This window comes from Protopterus annectens, chromosome 1.part1 (assembly GCF_019279795.1).
Source record: "Protopterus annectens isolate FY-2018-M chromosome 1.part1, PAN1.0, whole genome shotgun sequence".
Classification (NCBI taxonomy): domain Eukaryota; kingdom Metazoa; phylum Chordata; order Ceratodontiformes; family Protopteridae; genus Protopterus; species Protopterus annectens.
In genome coordinates, this window is record NC_056726.1 from 808,700,467 (window position 1) to 808,728,009 (window position 27,543).

Here is a 27,543-nt window from a genome sequence, read left to right on the forward strand (position 1 = left end):
AATACCTGAAGACTGGACTATTATAGTTCAGTAAAGGCGGGAAACAAGGATTTTTTTTTTTTTTTTTTTTTTTTTTTTTTTTTTTTACAAAGTAGCAAAAATTAGGTACAGAAACACAGTAAATGCTTTAATTCAGCTAGCGCAATTGAGTGTGTAGCCTACCAGTTAAACTAAGCAAAAACAAACTTTAAAAGTGCAAAAAACTCAGAAATACAGACAGTAATGCAATAAAACAACTTTGCAGAGCTTATTTAGTTAAAGAAACAGAGAAGTCTATATATACAGAAAAGCAGCTAAAACACACAAACACTTCAGATGCAGTGCAACCTAGAGCACTTGAGTTGTAGCAATATTAAGGCAATGAGCTAATGACACTAGACTGGGAGGAGTGTCACTGATCAGATTTACAGTAGGGGGGTGGGCAACTGCAAAGCCACCAAGTATAAGAGCAAGACACCAACTGGGAGCGACGGTGGGGACAATAGCCAACAGACAGTAGCACTAGAGAAAGCACAAACAGATAAAGATTTGTAAAGATACAGAATGCTTTTGACTGCAGACAAATCAGTTACTTGTGCAGATTAGTTAATAGCAATAAAATACACTCGAAGACTAAAAAGCAGACAATAAAAGTGCTATATATTAATTGTTAAAAACAATAATCTGTATAAATAATCAAAAAAAACAGGATACTTATATATCTCAGCTAACAGCTGCGGTGAACAACTCTTATCCACTCTGCTCAGTATGTATAGACAGAAACCCTATCAAAGTTAGGGCTTAAATACCAGAAGAACAACTTGCTAATAAAGCAAAATTATTTGTAAATGGCTCATTAAGCCAAAAGGTACATATGAAGAGTGGTATAAGACAGGGATGTCTAATGAGTTGTATACCCTTTGCATTAGTTATGAATGTGATAGTATGTGAAATAAATTACAAAATGAAGGAAGCGGGGTGTATAACACCTGAAGGGTTAAGAATTTGAGTTCTGTTAACACATGCAGATGACATTATAATAACTGCAAAAAACAAATTTTGGATAAAAGAAGTAATAACTTGCATAAATCAGTGTTTAGAGGTGATAGGGTAGGCTTTATATAAAGAGAAAAGTAAAGGTTTAGGTGATGTAGAACAACTGTGGGGTATATATTTTACAAGTAATGAAATTTCTGTGTTAAGTATAAAATTTGTGAATAAAGATGTAAGTAGAACTCAATGGAAAAAACAATAGAAGAAATTAAACAAACCTGCCTTTTCTGGAGAACATAAATTATCATTCAGAAAAAAGCCTTATTTGATAAATTCAGTACTGATGGGAAAAATAGCATACTTAACACATGTATTTATGTTTCCAACAGTATTTCAAAAGGAATTATTGCAGATATTTTTTTTTTCATTTATTTGAGGTTCTAGATTACAACCAGTAAAAAAGAGGAGTTTTGTGTGTAAAAAAAGAAGAAGGCTGTTTAGGGTTAATTACCCCAGTGGTATATGTTGATTCATTAAATTTTTACAAAGTGTTAAAAGTGGATAAATAAAGAAATGTGATATTAGTAGTAAAACTGTACAAATACAAGTATGATCAATTTTGGGGTATGGTAAAAAACAGTAAAAGCGAAAAAAGAGTATAAATGAATTAATAAAATGTCACCAAGAAAAAATATTTTTGTGGAAAAAAAATTGATACTATAGAAAAAGATAGAAATGTATGGTATAAAAATGTAATGATAAACCATTACTATGTAAAACCATGAGGAAATCTAACAGATGAAAAAAAGTTATAAAAATAAGAGGCAAATGATGTAATCAGAAAGTAGAATGTCAACATTTTTGTGGAGATTAGTAATAGATAAATTGCCAGTAAAAGGAAATATGCCATGTAAAAAGAAAAGTGATGGAAAATGTTTACGTTGTCAAGAAGAAAAAACTATGGTATACGTGTTTCTGAAATGTAAAAAAAAACTATTGAATATGTGTTTCTGAAATGTAAAAGAGTAAAAAAGTTAGAAGGAAAACTATGTAAAGAAGATTTTTTCAACTATATAAAAGAAATGGATAAAATAAACATAGATATAATTAAATATGTATATTATAAGAATAGAAGTAAATAATATGTTAAAAGAATAGATAAAAAGTTATTATGTCATATGAGTTATATGGAATGAAAAAATAAATTAAATTATGTTTAATGGGAAATGGATTTTAGCAAAAATATTAAGTAAAATCAGATGGTGGTTATGGAAGAAGTAGTGGGGGGTCTAATACGGATGAAAATTTAGTATATGGTTATAATAACGAAATTATGAAAATGTATAAACAGACATATTTATATATTTGTACCTATAAACATTTGTAAATATGTGCATTTTTTATAAATAAGAATTATTTTTGTATAAAAAGGCACCTCCGCACCGCAAAAATTGACTGCCAATCATTAGCAGACCGGAGTTCCGCTGTGGCGACCCCTAACCGGGAAAAGCAGAAAGAAGAACAACTCTTTTTGATAGGTACCCTGGGATCTTGTACTTCCACCTAAACTACCACCAACTCAGGCAAATGTAGCCTCAGCTTAATGTCTCATCTAAAGGACAACACACTTAGAAGTGCAGCAACCCTCCCTTATGCTGCACTGCAGTGTCAGCAATGCATCTATCTGGTGTAGGGATAGAATCCACAGCCTTCTGTACCAAAGGCGAGTGTACTACCTGTTGTGAAATATAAAGAAAAATGGAAATACCAGAATTATAGTAGCATGTTTAGAAAATTCCTGGAACAATGAAATGTTGATCAAGATTTGAAGCATGAATGTTAAGGAGAGATGAATTCAAACCAAAAGATGAGAAGATGAAAGGCTAATAATGACAGTTAAAGACAGCAAGCTATGTGCACATTGGTTTACAAAATCTACAGGAAAAAGTGGGATACAAACAAATGTAAGTTCTGCAATACAGAATTGGAAACAGTTGCACATCTTGTTTCTGGGTATGTTACACTCATGGTTGAGGGTCTGTACACTGAAAGGTACAATAATGTAGAAGACTGTTGCACTGGGGATTGTGCAAACACTACAATATACAAGTAACCAAAAAGCACTGGAAACATGAAGCACAAAGCACTACATAAAATGCTGAAGTTCTGATCTGATCACATGGGATCACCCAATACCAATAGTTAAGAAAACAGAAGAAAGAAAACCAGATTTAGTAGTGCAAGAAAAAAGGACTAAAGTAGCATTAATCACTGAAATTGCTTCACCCAGTGATTATAATGTCTTAAGTACAGAGAGACACAAAACCATAAAATACCAGTATTTGCAAGCAGAAATGACAGCAGTGTGGGATAAGGCACCCAAATAGTTCCAATAGTAGAAGCAACAGAACTAATAATGAAGAATTTATAAAGGTACTTAACTATACTACCAATACATGTAACTGTAAAAACTGCAGAATGAGGCATTTCTGGGTATATTGTTGGTGCCTAGAAGAGCACTCTTGGGAAACACTGAAGACTTGAGCAATACTAAGTTCTTGAACTCAAATCATATTCTGAATCAGGAGTGGGGTCCATTCCTCCCACAGTACTAGAACCCCAAAACGGTTGCGGAAATTAAAACGAGAAAAACAGAAGACGGTATACAAGGAAAATCAAATGGGGAGAGAGTAATAAAATGTTCCCTTTCATATCTACAACCAATATTTGTAAAAGGTTGGATATTTAATTAAGTACAAGCGAGAACATTAGGTAAAAATGCTGCTAGTAACAAAATGCATACAAATGCAGAATCATGGTTATTTACACGATTATATATACAAAATAACTGTAACAATCAGGAATAAAGCTCAAGCTAGGAACAAAAAAAATCTAATACCTGTCAGAATTAAGAAATAAAATCCCGAAACAACTACTTTAGAAGAAAAATTAATACCTTTGATAAACAGTGAAATTATCCTCTTAATATGCAAATATTCTGTGTAAGTCAGAATTTTATTAATAAAAAGCTAGTAAACACAAGACAGTGCATCAGGCACAATTAAGTGACTGCAACAGAAAACAAGATATTGCAATTAATATACCCTGAAATAAGTACAATTAGCATGAAAACAGTAGCTGAACAGAGACAAAAGGTGCAGGACTTTGAGATGGATATTAGACATAGCAGTTGAATATGTAGTAAAATAAATATCTTAATACAGGAAAAATAAGTTTATCACAGTATAACATAACAATGAAAGTCAAAACAGAAGGGACAGAATTAAGAATTCTGTGGATTCTGTACAGTCTTCCAGACTATGGAAAATATTACAATCTAACCAATTTTTAGCTTTCAGGGATTGTTCAGACTACTTGAAAGCCCTTCTGATGTGGCATACATCCAGCTTCATAACAGGAAAAAGAGATGCAGCCCAACATGAAACCCTTATAAGATCAGTTAATTTATCTTGCAAGAGATGTATTTCCTCATCTGTTTTTTTTTTTTTTTTTTTTTTTTTGAAAACGGAGGATTCACCTGGGTTTGATAAATGTTAGAAGCACATTGCTTTTCACATGCATCTTTGCAGCATTTTCTTTCACTGATTGTTCATCTTACTTGGTTTTTCTTTTATAAAACATTATGTTAAAGTTTTTGTTGGTCTCAAATGACTTCAATAATTTTAATCTATTTTCAATTCCTTTAAATTACTTTGCCTTAACAAATTTGTAAATGACCCAGCAGTAATATCAAATGGTAGTCTATTTACTTGGTCTCTGAAAGTAACTGCAGCTTGGGCAACAACACTGCACCAAATATGTGCCCAAACCTCAAATTCTTCATGTTCTGGAATCTTTATATAGTGCATGAAGTTTTGGGACTATGTTCCAAATTCAGATGAATGAGATCTTTGTTAAACTCCTTTCTGACATAAGAAATTTGATCAGCAAAATTATGTTATGTACCTTTCAGTTTTGTTAAGCTGTAGTTTCATCCTAGGGCTTATAGGAAAACTCCACCGTAGAACTCAAAAACATATTTTCTTTTTCACTGTATCTTCATTTTTGAGCTATTTTAATACCTCAAAATCACTCTAAGTGCTTGTTTTACAACTTTAATGTGTTTCTTTCAAAATGGTGGAAGATGGGGCCTGCCTTGGTAACGTGATCTTGATTTCTTGCTTTCATTCCTTCTTTCCAGAATACATTTCAAGTCCTCTTTATATGAGTCATGCTAGACATAAAGAAGTGGTGATGTTTTCTCATGCCATTAAAACAGAATGGCAGGACTGTGAAGCACTGTCATCTAAACACACCTTCTGTAACAGCACTACGTCTATGTTTGTCCGACTGAGCCTCGTTTATTTGTCAGTCAGAGCATGTTCTTCGCTATAAATAGCTGTTAGCTACTTCCAACAAAAGAAAGTAGGTCAATAACAGGTTTTTGTAAAGGAAGTCTTTTGTAGTCCTAAAAGAATTGACTGACCTTCCCCCAGACTCTCATACTGAGGTGTGGAAACTCTCACTGCAGTAAATGATCCTTGCTGTATCATGATAAGTAGTAGGACTCCAAGGTAAGTCTGTCTCCTACTTCCTAATACCTTCCGTGGAAAGTTTTACTGCATGTGTAATAAAAGATACTTTCAGTTGTTCATTCATTCCAAACTATGCAAGGAACAATTCTTTTCATATTAGTTTATCTCCTCCTCCTTTCCCTGGAGATGACATGCAACACGACCTCTTCATTGGGGAAGTTAACTTCCAATTTTTTCAATAAGTATCTGATTTGAGCACCTTTTAATCATTTGATGTTTGAAAATTGTTTTCTTTATGCAAACCTTCTCAGTGTGACCAATCGCAGTTATAAAGTTTCTCATTTAATTTGTATTCATGCTGATGTTGGATTTTCCCCACAGCTTTAACATGCTTTGACCAAACCTTGTTTCTCTTGCAGATTATTTTAATCTAAGGTATGTATTGCATATATCATATCTCTTTTCTCCTTCCTTTGAGAAACTTGTTTTACCTACTTATATAAATCTGCTACCCATGTCTGAGCCATTGTAAGCACACTTCTGAATGTTAAGCTGTTCTGAGTAAGCAATGCTCTATAAGTACTACACTCATTAATTGCTACTGACCAGTCTATGCCAGATTTCTTATAAAGTTTTTTTTTCATAATTTCAGTTCTGAGCTAAATTCCTCACATCATTACATACTCAGTAGCAAATCTATTAGCTGTCCTAATGCATAAATACTTGAGAGTGATGCTTAGTTTTGGATAAAGGTTACTTTTTAACAAGATAACCAGTTTGTCCAATATTTTGCTTAGTATTTTTTATTAAATGAAGTCGACTGCATCATTAAGCTATGTCTATGCACTAGAAGCACTTAATAAAATTAACTTATTTTCCTTTTCTCTTATATTTGCAAAATAAATAAATAAAATAAAAATATTTCCAGTTTCTTCAATCTTTTCTTGTGCAAGTTCAAGTCTCACTGCCATTAAACGATATCCTTATGCAATGTTTGACTGAAAATGATTAGGTAGATTATTAGTGATGTATAATGGTTGCAACTGGGAGTGTGTCATTGTGGTTTGTTTTCATTTATATAAATGTATGATTGTCTTTGTCATAAGTGATGGTTTAAAAAAGATGTTTCTTGTTTAAAAAATCCTCACTGCCAATTAAACGATATCTTTATTTTTTTACTCATCCCAAGTAATGCAAGTACCACAACAAGGAACTTAACTGAAGATTACTGTATAATCCCACCACATGGGATAATTCCACCAAGTGTGCTACAAGTGCCATGTGTGTTATGTTAGCTGTACTACATGCACACAGCCTCTACGGAAGCCTAGCCTGTACTTCATGTACACAGATTTACTTAAGATGCCTAGACTGTCTCGAATATGTTTAAGGGTGAAAGGATGACATAATGGTTAAGATGTTTACCTTAAAGACACAAGGTGCAGGGTTTGATTCTCACATGAGGTCATTGGCTAGGCTTCAAATGGCCCAAAAGGGCAGTTAGTCTAGTAATAATCTATCAGCCTATGAACTAGGCAGGCAGTTTGGAGATAAAAAAAATGTGCACATTTTACATGTCACCTAAGAGCACTAAGTCATTTCTTCCAAAGAACTTCCTCACTGCCCCGTACAGCAAAAGTCATAAAAAGCATCATCCCAGCCATATGCACTGGGGTTTATTAAATCAAAACTTCCAATAGAAAAATGCACAGCCTTTCAGAACTACACATGATCTGCCAACTTCAGCCCAGATATGCATACAGTTGTGAGAAAAAAGGATCTCATCACTGGTATGTTTGGTTCTTATTTGAAGATTTGAAATAATGTCTATATGTATAACAACCTATACTGTATTTCTTTGTGACCTACAGTAAAGATCGTGCCTTTTCCAGAGTGGAAAATTGTTTTATTAGGTTCATAGGTAGGTACTAGGCTATCTGCCTGAAGGCATTTATAAGCCCAGCCAGAATGTGTTGGCTTTCGCCGCACCCTTACATTAGTTTCCTGTGCCTTTGTCCAGTACAGCCACTGAAGTGATCCCCGGGGTAAACTTTCTATTTACCATCCACTCGTCAAGGTTTCTCTTGAAGAGTGTTAGCGAGGAGCTCTGCCTAATGTAGATTGGAATCTTGTTCCAAAGCATGGGAAGTCTCTGGGACAGGAATCTATCTCTCCAGCACGTCCTACTTATTGTTGTGGTGAGGTTTAAATCCCTAGAGCATGTGGCTCGAGGGGATAAGGTTTTCTTTAGGTGGAGCATGTCCATCAATTATGGGTTGGACATGGCCTTGTATTTTAGGCAGAGATCACCTCTGAGTAGGCGGTATGCAACCGAGTACAGCTGGAGTTTCTTCAGTGAAGCTGCATAGGGTATCTGTTTGAGGCCAGTGATCCCCTTGGTGAGGTACTTCTGTGGTTTTCCCGCTGTTGCAGGTGTCTTGTAAGGTACATCCCAAATGGGGAATTGTACTCTATGATGGGTCTGATGAGTAGAGGGGCACAATGACCTCTTCTGATCTGGATGCAAACCCTTTTGTGATTAGGTGGGCCACAGAGAAGGATTTTCTAACCACTTTGGCAATGTGATTATCAAAGGAGAGATTACTATCTACTTGGGTCCCTAGATCCCTTATTACATTTTCCATATTTAAGCGGCTACCACCTATGTGGTAGTTTGTGTGTACTTTGTTTTTTCTAAAGGGGATGACTATGCACTTTTTGGCATTTAGCTTGAGGCCATGATTTTGACACCAGGTATCCGTCGCAGTGAGACCCTTTTGGGAGGATGTCTGTGTCTGCCGGAGAGTCAATTATAGCCCCAAGTTTGCAGTCGTCTGCGAACTTGGTCAGCCATAGTCCTCCTGTGCTTGCCTGTACCTCTGAGACGTACATGCCGAACAGGAGGGGTCCTAGGACTGAGCCCTGGGGAACGCCACTTGTAACTGGTTTAGAGTCTGACCTAGCTCCTGCAACTCTCATGATGTGGGCTCTGTCCGTGAGCAAACTGGCAAGCCATCTTGTGACATAGGGGTTTATGTTCAGGCTAGTGAGCTTGTTTATAATACCAGAGTTTCTGCTTATAATTCCTAGACATTGGACTGCATAATTTAAACCATGCTGCAGTAGCTGAGAATCAGTCAGCAGTTTCTGTGTGTGCAATTACCAAAATTAAAGGAGGTTGCACTTGTCCCCACTGTTGTATCAGAGTAAGTAGATAAGGCTGGGGTTTTCCCACCACGGTGGTGGTAATGATGACAGCACCATGTAAAAATATGTACTTCGAGTGCACCAATTTAGTTTTGTGATAACTATACTCACTGAAAATTCCTTCAATATAATCTCTTTTACTAAAAAAAATCTACATTTTCTCTCTTCCTTCCAGTCTTCAGCCTGATACTTAACCACAGCAGATAACAAACAGTCCACAACCAAACATCCTATCCTTTGCAGCTAGCCACATTTTACTCACTTTACTCCATAACTCTGTATACATGCATATATACATATTTATACTTTTAAGTTTAGTGTCTAGGTATATTGTACTACTCTGAATTTACTGAACCTTTCCTGCTTCTTTGCTGTTAACTTGATACAACTGTACTCTGAATAATCCCACTGAACTACACACTATATTTTGTATTTGTTCAAATACTGTATTAGAATCAAACCAGTAATCACTCTTTCACCATTTAAATAAAACCTGATCAGAACATGTGACTGGCCTCACCATCATATTAAAAAGTCAGCCGGTGGAAAATACTTGTAATAAAGATAATAAATCTACTTACAGTGTCCTCCTTTTTGATCAAAATATGCTAAGAACTAATCATGTCACTATGTCATATCAAAATACAGAATATAACAGCTTAAAGAGTCGTTGCTCTTTTCTTCAATAAGCAACTAGTGTTGACCTTATCATTTACAACGGCTGGGCCATATGACCTCAATTTAATTTGCAACCACAACTTTCTACATTCCAGATAGGTTTCCCAATTACTAAAAAGGGGATGGAAGGTTATCATCTCCAGGATTGAAAACAAAAATTTTTCAAACCCTGTAAAGTGTAAAGTGTCTCTCACCAGGACATTTTTGAGGTTACCAACTCTTATAGATGCTCATACATCTGTTCCTTTAAAGAGCATCCCATTTTACCTATATAAAATGCTCCACAGAAATTGCAGGTCACTACATATACTATAACTTTAATATTACAGTTAAGCTCTAGGAAAACAGACTATTGTTTTTGATTACATCAAAACCTGTCCACAACTGTCACCATTGATGTAATAATACTGACCTCTTAGAAGTGTTTGTCTCATATAAACATATTTCAGATTTCTTCTTGATGTTACATCCTTTTCTAAAATGGTCACAGAGTGAATACTGTCTTAATTCTGATGAAGTCTAACATGTTTTAGATGAAAACGCTAAATCATTTGCATTATTTGCACTCTTCTGTACTGCTATAAAACATTTTGTTGTTGACTGTTATTAAACAGTCTGTCGCCTGTTCCATTGTGTGGCAATCCTGCTGTTATTTGTTTGGTTGATATTTACTGGGTTTTGGGTACCTAGCTTTCTTTGAGTACTTATCACAAGTACATTTGGATCTGGATTTCTTCAACCACTGTATTCCCATTCATATTCCTACTATAACCACCATGTTGTAGCTGGAATGAGTCTTTTCTGCATCAGGCCACTACCCTGGTTAAAAATACCTAACAAACTAACTAAATAAACAAATGCTTTATTAATTTGTTTTAAAAATTGTACGTCAGTGCTGTTATGTAAATTAATCCTAAAGTATGTACAATTTATGCTGTATTAATGTCAAACTATGAAATATGTACTTGTCTTGTTCTGCTAATGTATGCACAGCTTATCTCCCAAGGCGTCCATTGTAAATGGGTAACGATCAGAAATAATGACTCACATGGTAAAACAAATGTTAAATAAATCCATGATTCCAGCTTCTTTGAGCAAATAGTTTCATTATTTGGGAGAAACTGATTCCACCATGACTCCTCCAACTTTGTATTTCTTGAGCTCAGACCATTGTATTCTAATTCCACACAACCATCAATACAAGGCATAAGTTCAGCATTACCAGCAGATTTTCGGAAATACTAGCTATGAATTATGCATAATGAAAACTCCTGTTTGCTGGATATTTTTGTTGTAATGATTATAACTGTTGTAAACAACAAGCAGAAACAGTGGCACAGCTACATAAAAAATATGAAAAGCTCATACCTGAGACGGTTCATTCTGAAGGCTTCCAGATTCAGTCAGAGGGAAGGAATTGTTCATTACTGACATTTTCTTGATCAAATTAATCTGTTTAGATCATATAAAAACATAATGAAGAGAAAATTATTTGTATTACAAGTGTGCTATCTCTTGCTTTTGCACAATTCAGATGGTGCAATTGACAAATTATATTAACATGCTTCATATAAAGATACAGCTGAATAACCACCTGCAGTTTAAGTATACAATAGTTAACCTACAACGTCATGATAAGTAAGTGGTCAATGAAAATGCTTTGGTATTTAAACAGACTGTAAAGGTAACCATTCATTTTTTTCGATGTTTGTACCTTCAGTATGATTATATGCTTTTTTATCTTTTATTTCTGAACTGTATTTAAATGATCTACTAACAAAGGTATTCTACTATGTTCATGCTACTATTGGTTTACATGTTTTAGTCTGTTTGGATTTTGAATTTGTTAAATCTGTCATTCACTTTTAGTGTTGCAAACTTCTATGAAACTTTTCTCCCCTCTCCTCCACTGAAAAGGGGTTTTACTTAGTCGGACTTTCCTAGTAAACAAATAACTAAATAATTACAAACACTTTCTCCAGCAGAGCCCATGTTAGGCATGTCTGCTCTGGCATGTTTAATATTTTCTTTGTCAAAAATGTATTTAATTAAACTTTAAATCATTAAGACCATATGCCATATGGAGTCGGGGTGTCACTTCAACAGTGAAAATCATCTAGAGCCGGGTGGCCAGCCCTATGATCTATCTCAGTTTATAAATCACCAAACTACCACCAACTAAAGTTTTGTTACAAGCTGTTAACGGCAACACTAAAAACAAAATAAAGAGTGCACTAGGTGAAAAAAATACACATTAAACAAAAATACCACAGAAAGCAAGATGCCAGCTGAAGCCAGAAAGTTTTAGTAAAGTCCAGGGCAAACAGTAAGTACTTTCATCTTGAGTTGCACCTGATATAGACTTCATCATAATGATTCTATGACCAGATCAGGTATGATCATTTCCAGATGAAAGTCCATGTCTAATGAATATTTTCTAATGGAGCAGCAAAACGTTTCACGAGTGAAGCTAAAATCATCCTTAGCCTGGCAAGGCAAGCTTAGCAGATTCTACATCAGCACAGATGTTAAAGTAATTCAAGACCAACCATACAGACTAAGCTGCCAAACATTCAATAAGAAATTCCATTAACTCTTGGCAGAAATATTTCCTTATAACCAAGCAGATGGTGCATGAAGATACAACTAAAATTTACACCTTCTTCAAGAGCACAGTCAGAAGAGACTGGATCCAATCTCTATCTGAAAAACGTCAACCTAGGTGAAAAATAGATGGCTACCCCACTGCCAGTATTACTCCTTTGTAGGTAATGTGGTGTATGGACATCTGTACCATATAAGCTGCCAAATGTGTCCTAAGTGTCCATCCAATTAAGTTTCCACAGTAAACACTAGATTAGTCTCTACATTGCAAATCAAAACTATGTTGGTCTTACTGCAGATCAAGCTGGCATTAAATAACAGTACCCAAAGGCAAAGTAAATATTGTGGGAAGAAATATCCAGGGAATTGTTATGGCTAGGCTTATATAGGCTCTAGGGCCAATAGCCTAGTACCAACCTATGAACCTAAGGAACAGAAGATCATATCAGTCTGCCAATGATGATAATAAACTGCCTCCTGAGGTATCAGATGGAGTAAGTAAAAAGCAATGGGGCAATGTAAATGTTTCATGTACATATATGTGGGTTTGCGTCTCAGTGTAGCCTATTTTGTTAGGGCCCAGTGGCCTAATTGATAAGGCAATGGTCTCCTAAGCCAGGGATTTGGGGTTCAAGTCCAATATGGGATGATGTAATCTTAATACAAGTACAGCTTTTGGGGGAGATGGGGGTTGACATAATGGTTACGGTGTTTACCTCACACAGACAAGGTACAGGACTTGACTCTTACCCTTGAGAGAGATTGCTTAAGCTTAAAATGGCCCACAAGGGCACCTAGGCAGTACAAACCTATACACCTATGAATCTAATAGATTTATTAGACATTAGCAAAACTGTTAGAAAATGTGGTAGAAACATTTAACAAAAAGTCAGTTCAACGTGCTATAACAGCATCAAAGTCAGAACAGATAAATAAGAACTCTAGATAATGACAATCTTCCAGATTAACAGAAATACACAGTAGACTCAAGTCTGAATATGTTTTAGCTTGCTCAAACTTAATGCACCAGTGGAAATCTACTGGTAGTAAAAACAAAAAGGCCTAGCTCACCAGACAATGATGGTTTAGCCTACGCAGACACTTCTTTGAGGCAACCATTTAGTTTCATGATAGGAAAGACATATCTATCCTAACATGAGAACTTTACAAGTTCAGTTCTTTTTTTTTTATGTTTCTTCTATATTTTTCAGAGAAGATTGACCTTGGTTTGACAATCATGGAAGTACACTGTTCTTCTCATTTACCTCTGCAGCAGTTTTCTTTAATGGGCCAGGCTCATTTACATATACTTCATAATGATTTTGAAACATTTTTAGCCAAAATGTTGCCTTATTCTGAAATGACTTAGTATTAGCCTTAACAAATTTGGAACAGACCCAGTAATGAGAAACAATGGTAGTTTTTTTTTTTTTACTTGCTCTCTGAATGCAGGTGTAACTTGTGCAATTCCCATGACATCCTTTTATGCCCTCAATGTAATCTCACATTCTCCGAGTTATGGAACTTGTACATTTCTCCATATTTTGCATAATTCATCACAGTGATGTTGGAGTCCATACCTACTTAAAATAGCCTCATCATTCAGTTTCACTAAGCACACAAAATAAGACACTTCCACCATCCTTTCCAGATTATGCAAATACCCCTTTCTTTGATATTAGTCTTGTCCATCTCCAATTTTCAGCTCCCTAAATGTGGCATCCGACATAAGTTCTAAGATTTGGTAGTTTACTTTCAACCTTTATAATACTGGTTTAGTCTGGGCACCTGTTTATAAAGCCTGCTCTTGGATAACTAAGTTTTTTTTTTCCTGGAAAATTTCTCAGTGTGATAAATCAATCCAAGATTATGATACTTTTCACTTTTAAATTTGCACAGATGTTGCTACTTATTTCCTCTAGACCTACAGAATGCTTTAGTCATATCTTTTTTCTTCTGCAGATCACTTTTGTACTAGTTCTGCATTCTCTGTTTTTCTTCTAGAACCCCCCCACTTTTACATATTTGCGTGTATGCATCACATTTTTATGAGCCAGTTCCTATGCTTATACCATCATAACTTCAATTCTCAATGTTAAGTCTTTCATCTTTAGTAAATTCATCTGAATGCTGTCCTTACTGTAGTTCTACACTAACTTCCTCTGCTGAGTAACTCACTCAGTAACAAATTCATTAGCTTTCCTAGTGCAAGAATTAAACTGGAACCTGCTGAATCACTATATGCTTGTTACTGGGTTAAGGTGATTTTTTAGCAAACTCACCACTTATTTATGTTATATTGCTCATCTTTTCATTGAGTGAAGTAGATTCTCACTGAGTACTACATATATATATATATATATATATATATATATATATATTCCAACAACACTTAAAGATTTTCTGTGATCTTTCTTTACGCTGATCACAAACAAAATGGTTCTGCTGCAACAAAGTATCAGTCTAGCAGTTAAAGAGCATGTGCAAAGTTATTTCATTTTTGCTATAATTATGGTGTCATTATATAAAGTAGACTTTCTGAGTATAAAATAAACAGATTTTACTTTAGTTACTTCAGTGGAACTATGCTTATTAAGTATAATAAACTTGTATTTGTTTTTACTGTAGGCTGGGCAGCTATCCAGTTACTTCCGAATTCCATGTCATGTGACCTAAAATTATTATGATGCAATTGGTAAGTTATACAGTTTGACACTGCAGTAGTTAGGTGTTTTCTATAGTCTATAGGGGATTTCAACATACAAATGCAGCTCAATCAGTCAGACAATAAATCACCAAATAAATGCAGTTATATTCAAATAAGAGCAAATTTAAACAGAATACAATTATTTGTAATGTGCATATGCTTTTTAATATCCCTTGGTAGACAGCTATTAGTGTTACATCCATGCTACTATACTGTATGCTAATAATTCTATACTTTACAAGGAATGTTATTGTTTTTAATTCGCTTTTACACTGTAACTGCATCTAGGTTACATGACATGGGATTATTAAGAAACTGGACAGCTGCTCAGCTTACAGTAAATGTTTACTATAATTAATAGCATAGCTCCACTGAAATAGATAAAGTAAAATCTATTTATTTTATAATCAGAAAGCCTACTTTACATAGTGAGAGCATAATTCAGAAAAACAAAATAGTAACAAAAATATTTGCAAATGATCTTTAAGTTTGAGCACAACCAACTACAATCAATTAAAGAACAAACAGAACGTGGATGCTCAAAAACAGGGACATCTAGTCAACAATATTAACTACACAAAAAATAAAAATAAAACCATAAAACACAACATCTCATGTAAAATATGCTCCCTCAGATGCTAAAAAAGAAAACAAGACAAAATGTTATTTTCCCAGCTTTAAATATGAGGTTGAAATTATGTCTTATTCCTTAGTACAAGTACCATTTTCAGGTTTCCAATTTCTTTAGACTTCTTTCTTGCACAACTTCAATACCCACTGCCAATATGCGATATCCTTTCAATCCATTCAGTGCTGTCAAGCTGCATCTGACTCCTGCAGTGATCGCTTGAACATCTGCCACCACCCCCAGAGTTTACTAGGCAAGTTATGGAACAGAAGTAGTTTGCCAGGCCTTTCCTCCACATCACACATAGTTTACATAGTTCATGATTACTGCGTATTGGTCGATAGTGTCATTTATAATGCAGATTCCAAATTAACCGAACACACCAAATTTCTCATCCAGGGGGTCTAAAGATTTTATGAAAACATGTAATGAACTACTTACTCTAATTTTTAAATGTAAATTATTCCATGGATTGAGTAATAAATTTCATCCAAGATATAGTACGACAGTTGTCCATTAAATGTGTAAAACGAGTACCTTTAGAGTTATCGTTATTATGCAGATTTCCACCATTCAATAATGTTTTAAGTTCCTCATCATGGACTGCTTTGTAAGCCAAGCATAACTTTCCATGTAGATTTCAGCAGTTTACTACATAAAGTTCAGTCCGCGGTGGTGGTGCTGCGGTAGCGTTGTCGCCTCACAGTAAGACGTTGTCCTGTTCGATTCTCAGCTAGAGCGTCTTCTGTGTGGAGACATGCGTGAATGGGTGTACCTTCATTGAAGGTTATGCGTCACGGCTGGCAACTCGGCATGTAAAAATCTACTGCCAATCATTAGCGGACCGGAGTTCTGCTGTGGCGACCCCTAACCAGAAAAAGCAGAAAGACACAACAACAACTACATAAAGTTCAGTCAAGCCTAATTGTGCCTTGTATTCAAAGGATGAAACTAGCTTATTTTTATCTTTTTATAAATTTTCTTTGCACACTTTCCAATCATAATAAATCACTCAAAATAATTACAGAATAGTGAATTATATTACATGATTGGTTGTACATATACTACTAAAAGTTTAGTTACAATGACAAAGCTATGGGATGATTTTTTTTTAGTATTAGTCCTGATATTTTCATAGCCTTTAAGCTTCTCAAATTGGGTATTCACTTTGAAATGTATGCTATTAACAATCCTAATGCCTAGGTCTTTATATTATGAAAATTGGGGTAGCTCAATGCAACCCATGCTAATTCATACTGATCACATTTGCCAAAGAACATAAAACCATTTTTCTCCTGATTAATATTTAGACCAGCATTTTCAAACCAGAAGGACAGCTCAATAAGGCAGTTATTAAAACATGGCTTTGTTCTTACGTCTAGTAAGACAGACTCCTATTTTGTTGTCATGTGCAAATTTTGAAATTCAGCATAAATTACAAGACAGTAAACTGAAAAGACCATATTAAAACAAGCCCCATCATGAAGCCTTGAGGTAGACCTGCGGAGATATTAACCCAGTCTGAGAAATGCTTTAATATTTTAACTGTTTGTTTCCTATTGCAAAGTCAAATAGCAAACCAATTTATGATATATGGATAAATCCAATGCTTCTTTAAAAACAGTGTCTGATTACTTGATGTGGAATACTATCAAAGGCTTCAGAGAGATCTGTACAGATGACACACACGCACACCCCTAGTCCCCGATGTAAACAGATGGGAATTTCATGACAAAATTGACCAAGACAGTAAATGTGAATCTGTTTTTAAAAAAGACATGTTGAGACAGATCACATAATGGACCAATCCTGCCATTAGATTCTAACAAAGCAAGGATATATATTTCAAATGATTTGCCTAATAGAGATATGAAACTAAAAGGTCTAAAGTTTTTGATTACTTCAGAAGTGACACCCTTGCAGATTGGTATGATATTAGCTAACTTCTACTAAACCAAGTACCACACACACACACACACACAAACACACACACACACACATACACACACACACAATTTATGGCCAATTTACAATTGTCAAACCACATACAAGTTTTTTGGGATGAGGGATGAAACCAACCCATGTGAACACAGGAAGAACATGCAGACTCCACACAGAAGGTACCAGCTAAGAGCTGAACTGAAGAACCTTTAGCAGTGAGCTGAAAATGTCACTCACCTTACCACTATGACATCCAATGTGATATTCCTAATTTGTACCAGTCCCAAGTTCTGGAGATTTCAGAAAAATTAACATAACTGAAGATTAAAAAACACGGCGAAACTATGGCTGAAAAAGAACCTGCGGACACTTTTTCTTAGCGCTTTCATTCTCTTTAATGTTTCAACAAGAACTTCATTAGAAAAGTTTCTGAAAAACACACACACCCCTTAAAAAGACATTCAAATGAATCAATGCAAACAATCTAAAAATGGGCATTGCCCCAAAATCATAATACTATTGGTTACTAGTATTTCATACTCTAAAATGCATGCAGTTAAATTTAATTGAGCAGTATTACTTGTTGGCATTTAATTTGTGACTTAAATACCTTAAAAAGTCTTATCTTTAAATCCTTTGTCTTAATAAAAAAACACTTACTTGATTTATTTAACCCAGGCAGTTTATCAGCATTCAGCCTAATCTGCCAGAGTGTCTCTTTACACTCCAGTAGTGTCTTGATGTCACCACCGAAATGCTCGACAGAAACAGAATCTTATACAAAAAAGAACATTTCTTGAAATCTATACATGTAACAGTATGCTTAGCCAAAGCAATACAAAAATCCTTCTTCCTGATGGCTAACAAATGTTCGTAGCTTCTTCTTTTTAAATGCCTAATAGTTTTGCCTATGTAAAAACAACATGATTCACAAATAGCTGCATACACCACATGGTTGGATAAACAATCATATCCCTCTCTAGCCCATATAGTCACATTCAAATGGATGAAAGAATTACAAATGTGACGGCATTGCTTACAGTGTCCACACTGAAAAGTCCCTGGGGGTTTCTTTAATTCTGGCTTCTCATTCCTCTCATATAATGTTTTAATGTTGACAGTTTTCTTGAAAGAAAACATAGGTCTATCACCTATTTCTTTCGCTAAATCATTGCTGCCTAAGACAACTTTCCAATTTTCTTGTATGCACCATTTAACTGCCCACATTTCTTGACATATGGGCAATGGGAAAGAAAAAATAGTGCAGTGATGCAGCAGTAGCATTGTCACCTCACAGCAAGAGGTTCTCCGGTTCGATTCTTGGCTGGGGTGCCTTCTGTGCAGTGTCTGCATGTCCTCCCTGCATTCGTGTGGGTTTCCTCCGGGTACTCCAGTTTCCTCCCACGTTACAAAGACATGCGTCTGGAGCGTTTCTTCCTGGGCCTCCACTGAAAATTGGTTTGTTCCAAGTCGGACTTTCCTGGTTAACAAATGTTAAATAAAATAAATAAATAAAAATAAATAAAAAATATTTGCAATCTGTTCCACTTGCATCCAGATAGTGGCAATTGTCCAGTTGGTGTATGAAAATCACCATAACACAATATTGGATGTGCAACACCAGATCTTAATTTCTGTATCTCAAGTTCTATTCACACTAATCAATCTTCACTGTAACCTCTTTCTATGAATAACTTTTTGAGTAAAGTCACTACTTCAGCAAATATTCCATTATCTGAAGTCAGTCTTCTTAACTGAATGAATTGACCTTTAACCACATTCCTCTTCATGTGGTGTGGCTGGAGACTGCCACGATACAAATATTGATTTGTAAAACTTTCTTTTCTGAAATTTTTACTGACAAAATGACCAGTCTGGACATCACATGTCTGAATTACTTAGACATTCACTTCTTAATCTCCAAACCCTCCTACTGTAAATCTTAAAAAAGAAGTGGTATTATCCAAATAATTTACAAAACTCCAAAATTCTTCTCTACTTCCCTTCCACAAAAAAATCAAATCGTCAATAAATATTCTATAAAACAAAATATTATCAGATAGTAAGACAGTTCATGTTTTTCCAAGAATTTTTGTTCCCAAGTGGACATGACAATGTTGGTAAAAGCCAAAGCCACTCTGGCCTCCATTGCCATACTTTTGCTTAAAGTATTTCTTACCGAAGCAGAAAAAAATGTTGTTTAAAGCCAGCGCCATTAACTCACATATGGTATTGGCTTTGACAACCATCAAAGTTCGAATTGTTAAATAAATATTCCCTCAAAAAATCAATGCCAGTTTCCTGGTTGATGACTGTATACAAAGATGTGACATCTAGAGAGGCAAAATAGAATTCCCCATTGACCTGCACCTACTCCCTAAGCATTTCTAGCAAGTGCCAAGAATCACGCAAACAGAATTTAGATTGTTGGGACAATGGGATTCAACTGCTGATCCAACCAGATGGAAATGGATTGAGTCTTGGAAAAAGGTGCAGAGTCTATTGGTCTAAAAGGAGGCTTAACCCGATTTTTATGAACCTTAAGAATCCCAAAAAGGGAAGCCATTTTTGGATGATTGTAAAAAACTACAAGTGCCCTGATCTAAATTTCCTTGACTGAATAAGTCTAAGAGTGTCAAATCTATGTTATGGTAGCTCTCTTTAATCACAATGTTGAATACTTCAACATAGTTTCTCTCATCACTCAACAATACCATGATGGCTTGCTGATAATCTGCATTAGTCATAATCACAAGCATACCTCCTTTTTCCGCCCTCATTGGTCGCAAATCTTTCCTTCCAATAAAATCTTGTAAAGCCTGTCATTCTGGTATAGTCAAATTATCTCTCATTTGTCACCTTTGGAGTTGGTTCCTAAAGCCACTTTCAAAAGACTAGTGAAAACTTGGAGAGTGCTATTTAAAGGAGGATTGAAAGTGCTTCTCTTTCTCAATAATTCTCCCTCTCTTGCAATACAGGGTACACCTGTGCCATCACAAACCTCAAGCTGAGTTTCCTGACATACAACTTGAAGTCTACAATAAGTCTTGAAATATTAACTGAATTGCTAGGAATAAAATTAAAACCTTTTTTAGAACCAAAATCAGTTCAAGTGATAAAAATTCATCAGTTGGGTTTAAAATGTCAAACCCATACTCTGTTTTTTTTTCCGGTTCTTGCCTTTCCCTTTGTTATTTGCACCTGCCTGCCACTTCAGTGTCAGTATCACTCCTACTGGATTCACTAAAAAAATGTCCGGTAGATGTTACAGGCAAAGGTGGTAATTTGTCTCCATCTACAAGACCTGGATTGGTGCTAACTGCCGTCTGTTTGGCAGTGTCTGTAATATTAACATCAACTGTTGCACCTGAATTGTTAGCTTTGTCACCTTTCTCAATTGCATTATCAGATATATTTGATTTGTGTATAGGATAAGCCAGTCCTGCAGAATATGAAACAATATCCCTTCTCAATTTACCTTGCTTTCTAGAAATAATACTAGCTTTAAGTCTGTCCACCTTGGAACTAATTCCAGCATACAATGTAAGAAGAAAAAACACTACTGGCCTTAATCGTCTCATCCAAGATAGTCATTTGAAGTTTAATTTCCTTTAAAGTATTTCTATAACTGTTACATACCATTTTCATCACAGCTATCCCGATGTCATTAAATATTTTTACCAGTTCTGAAAACAATGAATCACCGTACTGCACACCATTCGGAAACTTGTATACTGTATACCCTTAATCCCTGCGGAACACAACTTCGAGTAATGCATTCCTCGAGGTACAAAAATCTCCAATTGCAAAGACACATTTTGTTGACAAATGTTCAAGTTTATATATATTGGTTTTGCAATTGTTGTATTCACTTGTAAGGGATATATTGGGTTCAGTACTTACTGTGCTCTGTGTTTCAGCTTCATAACAAGTAGAAAAGGGATTAACTGTGTCTTGACAAACATAAGCCAAAATGTCGGTTTGGTATCGAAGAACTGTTCACAAATTCTTTCACAGGTTCCTTTGGTTTCACTGCTGCAGTTGTTGTAAGTCTCTGTAAAGTGCACTCGTCTAATATGATTTTGTTTTATAGAAGATTTATTGACAATTTGATTTTTTTGTGGAAAGGAAGTAGAGAAGAATTTTGGAGTTTTGTAATCTTTTATTATATATATATATATATATATATATATATATATATATATATATATATACATATACATAGAGAGAGAGAGAAAGAAAACCTCAGGGGTTTTGGAGGATAGCTAGTTGATGAAAGCTTGCAATGACTCCAAGCAGAGAAAAAACACAATCTGGCTTGTGCATTCATCAATGTGATAACGACTTCTAATTATGTGTATAACAGTGGCAGCTGCTGAGAGTTTTACCTGAAAAGTGATAATGACTCAGTGCTATATTGCAAATGCACTTATTGTTAATGTGACAATGACCTGCAGTACAATATTGCAAAGTTATGCATGCTCAGACAGAGGTGGTAATTGCTGCACATAACATGTTGAGTAGGCACTCATTATATTACCTTGTGCAGCAGTTATGTAACACAGACTCATTATCATCAGTAAGGGGAAGACCTCAGTAATCAGTAAAATAGTATAACACTTAGATATTACTGAGCCCTTCCTCCCACTTCTGAAAAGCTGTGTACCTCATAAAGCATCAAAACCTCAAAGATTAAGGAGAAAAATAACTGCAATGTGCAATGTCCAAGTCTCTTAAAACTTTACTTCTTTTTATCCTTTGATGTTGCCACCACTGGTTAACTGACCCTGTCTGACAACATTATAATATAAAAAAGTTGTCACTGACAATTTATTATCTAACAAGGGATAGAAAATGAATGCATTAGAGGCTGTCAAGTGTGATTATTTGGTCTTTGTATTCATGCCTTCCAGCAACTGACTGTCATTCCTGAAATGAGACATCTCCGTGCAGGAAGAAAGTACAGTTGTGTACACTTACCATAAATGTAGATGTTCAAGTGTATTCACTGTTGCAGTCATTACATTTGGGTAATCTGCTGGCAGGTTGCCCTCAGTCGGACTGATTAACAAAGTCTTGGGTCCTGCGTCGGTTGCTGTCCCTTCTTCCATGACGTCAGGTCGTCAGGGGTATAAAACATGTAGCCGATGCCATTACATCAGTTTTTCTTGCCCCAGATGTCAGGTGCCCCCCAAATGGGGAGCAAAATATATATAAATAATTTAAAACACAAAAATATATACCTCCAAACAAAGGCAAATACACCAAAAAAGCTTTTAAGTGTAGTAAAACAAAGGACAGGTATAGTAAGAGAAAAAACAGGGGACTGGAGGGAGGGTAACCAGGACTGCAACAGTGAATACACTCGAACATCTACATTTATGGTAAGTGTACACAACTGTATTATGTTCTTCATGTTTCACTGTTGCAGTCATTACATTTGGGTAGATTCCCAAAGCTAAGGTTGGGAGGATGGAATTATACAGTATTAGGACCGGCTAAAAGGCCCTGCAAAACAGCAGTGGCAAAGCCAGCTCTGGATTTAGAGAAACTTGGTAAAGGATAGTGCTTGGTGAAAGTATGAACTAAACTCCAGGTAGCAGCTTCTAGAATATCCCTGGTAGGAACACTCTGAGAAAGGCTGTAGAAGTAGATGCAGCCCTGGTGGAACAGGATCTGATCCCCTGGGGGATAGTTTTCCAATGGTGCTTATAGCAGAAATGAATACAATGGCTTATCCATTTAGAGATGGTTTGCTTTGAAATAGCCTTTCCCTCTGCCTATGCAGCAAATGCTACCAGCAGTTGTTCAGATTTTCTTTGAGATTTAGTCCTGTCCAAGTAAAATCTAAGTTGTCTGTGTGCATCCAATGAATGCAGAATCTGCTCCCCCTTGTTCTGTGGATTGGGAAAGAAAGTTGGCAAATGAATGGACTGATTAAGAGCCACACTGGATACCACCTTGGGCATGAAGGATGGGTTGGTCCTGAGTGACACCCTGTCAGCATGAAAGATGATGAAAGGCTCCACTGCCATAAGGGCCTGTAATTCAGAAATCCTTCTAGCCAAAGTGATTGCTAAAATAAGGCTGTTTTCCAGGAAAGACATTTTAAGTCTGCAGTAGCAGCTGGCTCGAAACGAGGTATAGTGAGTTTCTCCAATACAAAGTTAAGGTCCCAGGCAGGGGTTGGAGCTCTCCTGGGTGGCCTTAAGTTTTTGGCCCCTCTGAGATACTGCTTTAGCAGAGGATGAGAGAAGAGGGGGGGTTCTGTGTTGTAATGAGCTGAAATGGCTGAGGCATGGATTTTTATGGAAGAAAAAGATAGGCCCTTGTGAAGCATCTCAGTTAAGCATTGCAAAATCTGAGGTAAATTGGGCACTGCCGTGCTCATCCCTTGTGATTGATTCCAGGCACAGAATCTTTTCCATTTGTCAGCATAAGATTTTCTAGTACTAGGTTTTCTCATCTCCAAAATGACATCCATCACATGTTTGCTGAGGGATGCTAAGGGGGAATTTAAGTGACTAGCCAAGCTGCAAGATTCAATGTTTGGAGCTGAGGGTGCAGAATTTGGTTGTTCTGCTGAGAAAGTAAAGAAGGTGTCTGAGGCAGGTGCCATGGAGAAATTTATGACAGACTGTGTAGATGTGGGTACCAGTGTTGGCGAGGCCAGTCTGGAGCAAGCAAAATCATTTTTGGTTTGTCCTGTTTGACTTTTAGTAGAACTTTGGAGAGCAAAGGCAGAGGGGGAAAGGCATAGACTGATAGGTTTTCCCAGCTGAAGGAGAGGGCATCCACTTTCCAGGCTTTTTTGTGAGGAGTTCTTGTGCAAAATTTGTCCAACTGGTAGTTCTGGGGTGAGGCAAAGAGATCTATGTCTGGGCTCCCCCATTTGTGTGTCAACATGTTGAAAATCCGTGGCTCCAGTTTCCATTCGTGTGGGTCCATGAGATTTCTGCTTAGTTCGTCTGCCAAAATATTCAGCTTTCCTGGCAGGAATTGAGCTTGTAGTTGTACTTGATAGCTCAAGGCTGTGTTCCACAAAGCCATAGCTTGTCTGCAGAGGGGGTAGGAATGTGTACCCCCCTGCTTGTTTATGTACCACGTAACTGTAGTGCTGTCAGTCTTTACCATTAGTTGCCCTTGATGAAGGTAGTCCTTGAAGGCTTTCAGTGCATTCTGTACAGCTAGCATTTCTTTTTGATTGATATGAAGATGCATTTGATTCAGGCTCCATTTGCCCTGAATGCACTTGCCTGCCAGATGAGCCTCCCATGCATAGTCTGATGCATCTGTAGTTAGGGTTTGGGCAGCAGGGGGTGGTGTGAATGGCAGTCCCTTGTTTTGGTGGCAGGCCTCTGCCCACCATGGGAACTCTAGTTGCAAGCAAGATATGATAGGAATCATTGTTTCCAGGCTGTGACAATGTTGACTCCATAAACTTTTTAAGTACCACTGAAGTTTCCTCATATGCAGTCTTGCATATGGAATTAGAAGAATGCAGGAAGCCAAGAAACCCCAAGGATTGCAGTATTTGTCTTGCAGATAGCAAGGTTTTTGTGGCCACCTGTTTGAAGTAAGTCACCAACGGAATTTGCTTTTCTGGCATAAGGAAAGCCATCAGGGCAGTTGTATTCAAGCTTTGCACCCAGGAATGTAATTTTTTGAGAGGGTACTAGTTGTGATTTCTTTTCATTTATGGTGTACCCTAGACAAGTTAGAACCCTTTTTACAAACACCAGATGTTTTAGAAGAATGGCCTTGTTTTCTGCCTGAATTAGACAGTCGTCCAGGTATGGATATATTTGAATATTTCTTTGCCTGCAAAATGCAATTACTGGAGCCAGGCACTTTGTAAAGACCCTGGGCGCAGTAGATAAGCCAAAGGGCAGTGCAGAGAACTGATAATGCAAGTATCCTGCTTTGAAGCAGAGGTATCTTCTGCAAGATTCCCTGATTGGGATATGCAGGTAAGCCTCTTTTAGATCTAGATTTGCCAACCAGGCATCTTTGCCTAGCATAGGAAGTAACTGGTGAAAAGTTAGATCTTGAATCTTGGAATGTCCAGATAGGTGTTTAGAGTAGACAGGTCCAGAATTGGACGCCATGACTTGTCTTTTCTGGGTACCAGGAAAAGTCTGGAGTAGAAACCTTGTCCCTTTTCCTCTTCTGGTACTAGTTGAATAGCCCCCATGTTTAGTAAGGAAAGTACTTGTTTCTGAGCCTCTGCCCACTGATTTGGGGGCAGGTCTGGCCATCCGTTTGGAGTTGGCAGCATGTGGAAATGAAATCTGTATCCCTGCAATACTATATTTAAAACCCATTTGTCCTGGGTTATAAGTTGCCAGTTTTTTTGCATGAAGTGCCAGTTTTCCCCCCAAAGGGGCAGCTAAAAGGTAAGTGCTTGGTAATTCTAAAGGAAAGTAATTGAGACTGTTTACCATAGGGAGGTGTCTTGTTGTTTCCAGATTTGGAAGAGGAGGCACCCCATTGCTTAGTTCTGAAAGTCCCTTGGGACTGAAACCTGGTGCTTTTGGAATGTCTGGGTTTGGCTTGAGTGGTTCTGGAAGTAACTGGAAAGGACCAGTTCTTAGTAGGCCAGTGCCTACTAAATCTTGGAGGTTGTACTTTTAAGAAATCTTTCACAGTTTGCATAGATTTAGCTTTATCTTCCATCTTTTTTAGAACTTCTTCAGCCTTATTGCCAAACAGACAGTCCTGCTACAAAGGAGCATCCAACAATTTTGCTTTAACATGGTCAGGCAGAGATTGCTCCTTAAGCCAAACATGCCTTCTAAGCACAGACCCAGTAACAGCAGCCCTGCAAGAGGCCTCCAAAGAATCAAAACCACATTGCAAAGTATGTTTTCCAACTTGTTCAGCTGAATGCAATAAATCCTGTAAATATTTATTTTCCACACAGTCAGAAATCAACATCATTTTCTGTTTAAGCAGTCCCATGATATGCTGCTAATATTTTAGCATATGGAATTGACAGTTTAAAGCCCTGATTGCCAAGGCTGCAGAAGTATAAACCTTTTTACCCCATCTATCCAGCGCCCTGGAGTCTCTATCAGAAGGAGTAGGATTTTTAGCATTAGAAGCCTTAATGCCCTTGGGCCCCTGAGAAATGGTTTCAGGGTCTGCAACAGGATTTTTGAAAAGGAATTTGTGGGAGTCAGGAGCCCTGTAGTATCTGTCTGGCTTACAAGGGGCCGGAGGCAGAGAATCAGGGACCATACTAGATTCTGAAAACACATCATCAACAATGTCTAGTACAGGAGGTATAGCCAAAGGCCTATGCTGAGGAAGAAGAAGGAAATCCCTAAGCCTCTTTTTGAATTCAGAAAAATCCTGACTTTCCCAGTGGAAATGCTCCCTTAAGGTATGTAAAGTTTCCCCAAAAGAAAAATCCTCAGGGGGAGAAGCAGAAGGAATGGAATCCTCTGCATCAGAGTCCTCATAAGTAGGTATAGACAAATCCTGTTCATTAGAAGAGTCAGAAGAAACAGAGTCCTGTTCAGAAGATTCATAGTCAAGTTCAGCCCTAGGCCTCTTAGAAGGCGGGGGGTTGACTACCCCTGATTAAAGTAATTAAATCTTCAGCCATTTTGATAATTTGTTTTTTAGGCATAGGGGCCTGAACATGCGGTCTGGGCGTCAGTTTTTTAGACATAGATCGAGATTTTGGCCTTAATATTGAAGGTGGTGTCAGTTTAATATACAGATCTGTAGGCCTGAATATGCCCTCAGAAACCAGTGCCTGCACAGCGGCTCCGGACCCATCCAAGGTAGAGACTTCCGTGGGTTCCATAGGTGAAGCATCTCGTGGCATACCGGACTCCGAATTGGTCTCAGTAGAGGCCTGCGAATCAGAAGTAGCAGGTATCAGGGGCTGCGAAAGCACCTCACTGAGTACAGTAGAACTGGCGACTGGCTTAGGAGAAGCGTTGTCAGCAGTTTTGAACCTCAACAGCCTGTCTCTGTCTTTTTCTTTGTGTTTTTTCAGTATTCCGGTAGTCCGATTGCTAACCGACATCATTTTTTGATGATTAAACCGAGAACCAAAATATTTAGAAGCAAATATGTACCAACGACGGATAGTGCGCTGATTAAATAAAGCACAAAACCGACAACAAGGCATGCTGCGGTCAGGGCCTAGGCAAGGAATACAGTACAAATGGAAATCCTTATGAGGTATTTGCTTCCCACAAGTAATACAATTATTAACTTTTACTGACATCGGTAAGGAGCAAGAAAAAGTTTCCCCA

General features: G+C 36.9%; 1 protein-coding gene across 2 annotated transcripts in view; it reads right to left on the reverse strand.

Moving 5' to 3' along the window:
- The window catches only part of LOC122807281 (uncharacterized protein ZSWIM9-like), a 465,391-nt gene that overhangs the window by 302,416 nt on the left and 135,432 nt on the right, over nt 1-27,543 (reverse strand). For both annotated transcript variants that reach the window (XM_044078413.1, XM_044078404.1), the window contains one exon: nt 10,761-10,844. In XM_044078413.1, the coding sequence (XP_043934348.1) occupies nt 10,761-10,826 (66 nt within the window). In that variant the 5' untranslated portion in view covers nt 10,827-10,844. The remainder of the gene's footprint in view (nt 1-10,760; nt 10,845-27,543) is intronic.